Raw genomic sequence first — 8,393 nt, 5'->3', positions numbered from 1 at the left:
TCTGGAAGGATGTCGGTTGGCTAACAGAGGCGTGGAAGGACGTCATGAGAGGCAGGTCCTTTTGCACTTCTCATCCACAGAGGAAATTCAAAAAGATGTCCATGACTAGAAACTGCCAAACAAAGGCTCACAGCTCTGGCTCCAAGGCTGAAGACATACACCAGAAAAGCAGAGGCCAAGAGAATAAATGGCCTGTTCTCCATCCAGGGTGTACTCTCAGCTGGAGGGGAACAACGGCACCAGGACAGACCGACCCAGAGCACGGACTGAGCTATAAACGGGCTGATAACAGCTCATCCAAAGTAGCAAAACAATCGTGGTCTTGAAGAACCCCCACATTCAGTCTCAAACAGAACAATAAACAGATATCCTGATTATCATGACTTCTGCACTGCCATTCGTTATTGATCACAAGTATTATGGAGTCCCAAGCTCAGTGACATTTTGGTGTTCAAATTGCATTACTATACTGCAATACATCATCCACATAGTTAACTCAAACACGCCTTCAGTTTGAATGTTTTTGGTATTGAAAAAAATAACAGAAGGATTGTTTAAATGTCATTTTGTTTTAACAATTTGTATTTTTTTTTACTCCTTTTTGCATAAAAATGATTAAAAACAATAATTAATGACAGAGCATTTAGAATATCTAACATTGATAAAGGTAACAGTATAGGTATGATATACACAAACAGAACCATAAAAAAGTGTTCCTGATTATATAAATGACCCCACTTAGTCATTTAAATACCCACTAAAATCGCTTGGTCGGTTGAGGGTTAAAATCCTGGGCTGCTATCCTGGTAAAGCTCAGTTTCTCTGCTGTAACATGAAGGGATGGCGCCCCTGTGAAGCTGCTTAAGTAACAGATACAGATATAACTTCGGATTTGTCCTGAGGGAAAAACTAAACATGTAACTTTTTGTCTGCAGCTGCTCAAAGCTTGAGAAGAATTCTGTCCTGCATATGAGCATCAACAAGAATATGTTTAAGCAACGCAGACTGAAGGTTTGTTTTCCTCACTGACAGAGGGTGTTTGAGGAAAGAAAATCCTCCTGTCTGCTATGAGATTCCTCATGAATTCTTCATGTTCTTACATTTACTTTGCAGTACCAGTTTTACTTTGGTTTTTAGTGTTTCTTCAGCCGGGTGCAGCTCCCTCTAGTCTGACAGTTTTCAATTCCTGCTGAAATTCGGGTCCAAAATTCCTCCCTCAATCTGTGATATGTAACAACCACATCATAATAACAACTCTGTGTTGGTAGATTTAAGCCAGAGGACACCATCTTTATGCATCCTCACTGAGGACACAGTCACATAACTGAAACTTGGAAGGGCAGTGTCTGGATGTGAGGATTAGGTAACAATGAAATGCAAATAATTCTCCAGCTGTGAGGAAGTGTGTGTATTCTTGGTTTTTCAGGTCAGTCTAAAGTGTGTCAGTTGTCACTGCTGTTGTAATTGCTGCTGTGACCTGTAATGCAGTCATGTACCTTCAGTTTCAGGTATATGGGTTAACCCACCCACCCACTGGAAGGTGCAAAAAGATGATGGTTCCTCTCTGAGAGCTCTGCTTACCAAACCCCCACAGTGGGGCCATGAGGTGTTTATGATGTCCACTGTGCCTCTGGGTAGTCATACATTAGTAGGAACCAGTCAGTATCTTGCTGATACTTGAACAACAGGACACAATGACAGTTTAAACAGTGGCATTAAAATGCATTAAGCAACTTTCTCCATCCTTCCTGGAACTGAACGTTTAAAGTTTTGAAAACTTTCGGTTGTCAGGTACAAAAAGAAAAGTCATTCTAATAAACCCGATGAGTCCCCCTGAATGCTGGTTTGAATCTGGTTGAGGATATTTCTTTTATTTGTCTCCCTTGTTTGCTCTCATCAACCACTGTTGCTGAACAAATATTATCTGGCCAGTTATTCCAGTATGATGATGAAATTTAGATTTAGACTAAAAGCTGCTTTTTTTACCTTCTTCAGGATTCTATTTGTCACCAAGTCAAACATCCTTTGTATTCAAGACCTTTCTATTTGGCACTTTTTTGAACTCCTTCATGAAGCTTGGTTTCTTGGTGGTTTCTTGTCTGACTTGGTTTCCCCAGTGACTGCATTATTATTTACATATTTTGCTATTACACTATGTTTCTCTTGTTATCAAAAGTCAAGGTCTGACTTCATGTACGCTGTTGAGTCTTGAGTGAAAACTGGTTGACCGATGGAAACACATGCTTACCATTCCAGTGTTTTAACACTACACTCATTAGTTTTCCACGCACTGCTTAAAAGTACCTTGCATTGCATCAAATGCCACAATAACTCAAGCAAACACAATATACATCTATTGGCTGCCCATTGTTTTTTTTTTCCATCATCATCATCTCTAGTTACATGACACAATAAGGCTCTCGTGGCAGATGAGGTTTAGTCCTGCAGCAGGCTGGTAGGTGGGAAAGGAGCCCTTTCTTCAAGTCTTTATTGAGGAAGAAGCAGACAATAGGGTTGACCCCTGCTTGGGCAAAACTCATCCACACAGTGGTGGAGAGGTACCGGTGTGGTATTGTGCAAGCCTTGACAAACACCCTCCAGTAGCAAGCTACTATGTAGGGAGACCAGAGCACCAGGAATAGCAATGTGATCACATAGAACATCCTGCCAAGCTGCTTCTCTGCTTTGAACTCCTCCATGCCTAAGAGCCGCCGATTCTGGTTGTGCAAGTTCTGCCGGATTCCCAGCAAAGTGGGTGGCATTGGGCCCCTACCAAAACCCGCAATCCAGTTAGCAGCTGCTTGACCTGTAGCCCCTGGTCCATGAAAGGTCCAGTTCTGACTGATAGCTGGCACCATCTGGACTGGCTTCATCTTGCGGTGCTTGTACTCAAAGAAGAGTAACTTCATGTAGACAACATGTGTGGCTAGAATGAGCACAGCAAGCATCAGCATGAAGCCCAGCGTATCATTAGCCTTGAAGTAGCGATGCTCAAAAATGCACTGGTCCTCCTCGCGAATGAATTTATAGGTGCCCACATCAAAAACAGGTGGGAATGCCATCGCCACAGACAGTGTCCACACCATGCACACTACCGCCACACATGTCCAGAATGTCATGCGCTTTGAGTAAAACCGGTGGTGTGCAATGGCCATGTAGCGTGTCACGCTGATACAGAAGAGCATGAAGGCAGCATGGAAGCAGAAGAGCACTGCCATAAAGGCTACCACCTTGCAGCTCAGCACACTGTAGGTCCATGCTGAACCATTTTTTATAGACACCAGCACAAAGGGGAAACAGATGGCTGAGCGAATGGTGTCTGCCAGGCACAGGTCCAGCAGGAAGTAGTAAGGTGCCTTATGTAGAGCCCGGTCCCGGAGGACAAGCAGAGAAACCACTAAGTTACCCACCAGACTGATGCAGATGATCAGCCCAAGTAGCACCAGTTTAATATAGGTGGAGATAACTGAGGACGAACTCTCTGCTACCATACCTCCTGCAGTAGCCACCACTGCTGCCATGGGCCCCGCGGGCCCTTCGTTGCTCTCATTTCTGTTTGCCATCCCAAATGCCCCCCCACCCATAGCACCTCTGCTTTAAACAACAAAGCCACCACTCCTCCACCACCTCCCTCGTCTGCTAATTGTTCCTTCGTCCTCGTGGTTGCTTCCTTTGTACGGTTCACACTGAACAGGAACACCTCAATACACATTTCTCCATGTCGAGCAAAGTCCCTCAGTTGGTGTGACTTCTCTCACCTCGTGATCCTCGCAGGGGGCCTGAAAGCAACCAGAAGAGATCCTGAATTAGGTGTTTGAGGATGTATTATCACCCCAGATTAAAAAGACAAAACAATACATGGCTTCTTCTTCTCTAACAAATAAATCACATTTTTGGGGACGACACCAAAACATACTTAAAACATAATTCAGTAAAGTTAAACAGAACTTGGTGTCGTACGCCATGATTTTTTCCATGTTGGTCTAAATGAGCCCTTAAAATCATCACAACTGAGACATTTCATATAAAATCAACCAAATCTGAGAAAAAAAAATCCCACCTTACACCTTCACAGTCAGCAGGTGAGTTTTTTTTTCTGTCAAACAATTTCAGTATATTTAATGAAGGCCTGCAAAGTCCTTTGAGCACAAACAAAAGTCTGAGGATCAATGAGTGTAGTGACAATTTTCTTTTGGTACAAGATGTCATGTCCCTTTTATTTATTTTACTACATTTTACCACTACATCCATTTACTGTGATACCTGTGTTAAGTGCATCTATGGGTGAAGAACAGTAAAAAAAAAAGGTAAAATACTTTATACACAAAAAGATTTTGTATCCTTTAGAATTTTTCTTCAAAAATTCAGACCTTGAAAAGCTAATTCATGCATTTATTACTTCTAGGCTGGACTATTGTAATTCATTATTATCAGGCTGTCCTAAAAGCTCCCTGAAAAGCCTTCAGCTGATCCAAAATGCTGCAGCTAGAGTACTGACAGGGACTAGAAAGAGAGAGCAGATTTCTCCCATATTGGCTTCTCTTCATTGGCTCCCTGTTAAATCTAGAATAGAATTTAAAATCCTTCTCCTCACCTACAAGGTCTTGAATAATCAGGCTCCATCTTATCTCAAAGACCTCATAGTACCATATCACCCCAACAGAGCACTTCACTCTCAGACTGCTGGCTTACTTGTGGTTCCTAGGATACTTAAGAGTAGAATGGGAGGCAGAGCCTTCAGCTTTCAGGCGCCTCTTCTGTGGAACCAGCTCCCAGCTTGGATTCAGGAGACAGACACCCTCTCTATTTTTAAGATTAGGCTTAAAACTTTCCTTTATGATCAAGCTTATAGTTAGGGCTGGATCAGGTGACCCTGAACCCTCCCTTAGTTATGCTGCTATAGGCCTAGGCTGCTGGGGGGTTCCCATGATGCACTGTTTCTTTTCATTCACCTCTTTCACTCTGTTTATACCCCACTCTGCATTTAATCATTAGTTATTATTAATCTCTGGCTCTCCCCCTCTCAGCAGATGACCCCCCCCCCCCCCCCCCCCCCCCCCCCCCCCCCCCCCCCGAGCCTGGTTCTGCTGGAGGTTTCTTCCTGTTAAAGGGAGTTTTTCCTTCCCACTGTCACCAAGTGCTGCTCATAGGGGGTCGTTCTGACTGTTGGGTTTTCTCTGTAATATTGTAGGGTCTTTACCTACAATATAAAGCAGCTTGAGGTGACTGTTGTGATTTGGTGCTATATAAATAAAACTCCCAACAAAGGGTTGGAAAAGTGGTACTAAAAAGAAACAGATGGACAAACATTTTGCAACTAATCAGGTTAATTGGAAACAGGTCAATGATTGGTTATAAAAAGAACATGTTAGAGAAGCAGAGTTTCTTGGAAGTAAAAATGGACCGAGATTCACTAAAAAAAAAACTGCATCTACAAATTGTGGAAACATTTTAGAATAATTTTGCTCAATGTAAAATTGTGAATATCTCATCATCTACAGTGCATAATATCATCAAAGGAGAAATCTCTGTGCTCGGGGACAAAGCAGAACATCAGGCCTGGCTGTGAGCTTCAGGCTCTGAGGCAGCACTGCATTAAACACAGGCCTGATTCTGTGATGGAAATCAGTGCATGGTCTCAGGAATACGTCCATTAATCACTGTACCATCCACAGAGGCAGGTTAAAGCTCCTTCGTGCAAAGAAGCCATGTGTGAACATGAGCCAGAAATACTGCTGTGGGCCAAAGCCCATTTAAAATGGACTGAGGCAAAGTGGAAAACTGTTCTGAGGTCAGATGAATCCAAATTTGAAATTCTTATGGGAAAACATGAACGCTGCATTCTTCAGCTAAAGACGAGAGAGACTGTGTGGCTTGTTATTGGCACTCCATTCAAAAGCCTGCATCTCTGATGGTACGGGGGGTGCATCAGTTGAACTGGCAGCTGGAACATCTGGAAAGGCTCCCATCAGTGGTGAAAGGTATATCCAGGTTTCAGAGCAACATGTGCTCCCATCCAGAAAATGTTTTTCAGGGAAGGCCTTCATATTTCAGCGTGACAGTGCTAAACTGCATCCTGCAGCTTCATAGTGAAGAGTCCGGGTGCTGAACGGGCCTGCAGGCCAGACCTTTACCAGCTGAGAACATCGTTAGCATCATGAAATAAAAAATATGACAAAAATGATCCAGCTAGAATCCTCTATCAGACAGACCGGGACAGCATTCCTCTCCCAAAGTCCAGCAGACCTTTGTCCTCAGTTCCAGATCCCTGCATTCTGTTTTTATTTATATATTAATTTTATTTATATATAAATGTTCTGAAGCTGAGGTCGAGCATTTCTTCCTACAAAGGACCTCAAACATCATCTGATTTTCACACAAACACTAAAAGAAGAACCCAGATTAAATAAACTAAACAAAATGATCAAATTCATGAAACTCATTGAGAAAAATGACCCAATATTACACACGTGGTGGGAAAACTATGTTTCCCTTCAGTATTAGCAGCACATCTGAAGGTGAACTTTTCCTAAAGTCAGTCCTGATATAAAAACTTGTGCTGATGCTCATCAGGCTGGAAAAGGTTTGAGAACGGCCTTTGAAGCGTGCGGGCTCCATCCATCGACCGTCTCACAAACTGCACAAATGGAGAAAATTCAAGAACATGCTTACCCCCCCAGCAGCGTCCTACCAACAGAGATCCCTCAGGGTCACGTCTAACCTCTTCAGTCACCACGTACAGTTAGATACTGTACTGAAATATTCATTTTCTGAAATCTACAAAGATTACGTGGGCAGAAGATACATTTTTCCCCACCAAAGTTCCTGTATGGTGACCTAAGGGCGTAAGCAGCTGTAGACCTCTAACATTAGCTAATGAGGAACACTGAACAGGAAGTGCAGCCATGGCAGGGCTGCCAGGAGAAAGCATTGTTCTGAAAAGGAGCCGTGCTGCAGAGAACACAACAGAAGGGTGTTTAAACATGATTTTGTGGACAGTTGAAACCAAAATGTAACTTTCTGATTTCAATTTGAAATGTTCCACACAGAGAGAGCAGAGCATTGCAGTGTGCGGGGCCTGCTGGCAGCAGTGCCATCATCTGGACCAGTTTTGTTTCTGGTTCTGGATGGCTCACCGTCACTGATAGAACTCTGAATATGGACTTATATCAGCAACTTCTACAGGAAAAATATCAGGATGTCGGATCAATCTAAAAAGAAAACATCCTGACACTTCAGCCTTGCTTAGGACTGCATCAAAAACCGAGGAAGCGGCGGTGGGTGATGCTCCACCCTGTTCATCTGATGAGGCGCTCGGAGCAGAGAGACTGGACGTGCAGGAGGAGCCCAGTTTCAAACCTGTGTATGAGCTGCGGATGCTGGTTTCATGCGTGGCAGCGATCAGCATTCCTGTGACTGTAACTATACTTACACCAGGCACAGAGAGATGACGCTGTATTTGAAAGCAGCAGGTTCACAACCACCGGAAAACATAAGCAAAACTAAAGGAATTCTATTAGGTAAAATTTCAGAATCCACTGAAATGTTGAAGTTAGTACGATGGCATTTAGAAAGAATACAGAGCTGCAGAGCACACTGTCAACACGAGGTGCAGCCCCTGTTACTCCACAGGCTGGGAGCTGTGGGGAACTGTGAGAGAGGCTGTGCATCTTGAAGGAGGGGCTTTGTGGAGCTGAAAGTTGGTTGGCGGTGGATAGCAGAGTCACTGTCAGGAACTGGGTAGCAACAGCAGCCCAATATCTCTAGCTTGACGTTGGTGGGAGGAGGCGACAAAGCTCACTGGATGAGATGTAGACATAGTTGGTTTGTGACAGCTGGGCCCAGCATCAGGCCTCCTCACATGGAGTCTGCAGGTCTGATGAGGACACGGGAGCCACTGGCTGCTACGCTCCAGCTTTAAGAAGGGTGGATGTCTTAAACCTCACACAGCATTGTCTGTATTCCCCCTGGAGTTGGTTCTGTGTTCTCTAACGGGCCCAAACACCAAATGATACTAAATCAGCTGGCTGTCCCAGTGCAGATCAAGGCCACACAGCTGCTGGAAACCCTGTATTATTTCTCATCACCATCACATATGCTGCTGTGAGGCATGCTTCCAACATCAAGCTCCGTATTAAGAAGCCCTCATTAGGTGATCACCCAGTAGAGGCTGGGGCAGACAAAGGGCACCAGTCTTACTGAGCTGCAACTGTCTGGGCCTACAGGAGGCTGCCAGAAAGACGCCAGCACAGGCTGCGGGCAGACAAATACCATACAGGGACACAGAAGCAGGAAGGTGACATTTTGCAGATTAAGGAACTGTAGGTAATATAAATGGTCGTCATGTTGAGCTCTTACCTGCTGTGGGGTGCTTGTCCCACAGACTATGGCAG

The 8,393-nt window shown here is 44.1% G+C and overlaps 1 protein-coding gene across 1 annotated transcript; it reads right to left on the bottom strand.

The window, feature by feature from the left end:
• Positions 1 to 1,925: 1,925 nt before the first annotated feature.
• gpr173 (G protein-coupled receptor 173) lies at positions 1,926 to 3,584 on the bottom strand. Its single transcript, XM_030734403.1, has one exon. It carries the CDS (start codon positions 3,582 to 3,584, stop codon positions 2,400 to 2,402), a length of 1,185 nt encoding a protein of 394 aa, XP_030590263.1. The 3' UTR covers positions 1,926 to 2,399.
• Between the last annotated feature and the right edge of the window lie 4,809 nt (positions 3,585 to 8,393).

This window comes from Archocentrus centrarchus, chromosome 7, assembly GCF_007364275.1.
Source record: "Archocentrus centrarchus isolate MPI-CPG fArcCen1 chromosome 7, fArcCen1, whole genome shotgun sequence".
Classification (NCBI taxonomy): domain Eukaryota; kingdom Metazoa; phylum Chordata; class Actinopteri; order Cichliformes; family Cichlidae; genus Archocentrus; species Archocentrus centrarchus.
This window is presented reverse-complemented; position numbering and strand designations above follow the sequence as displayed.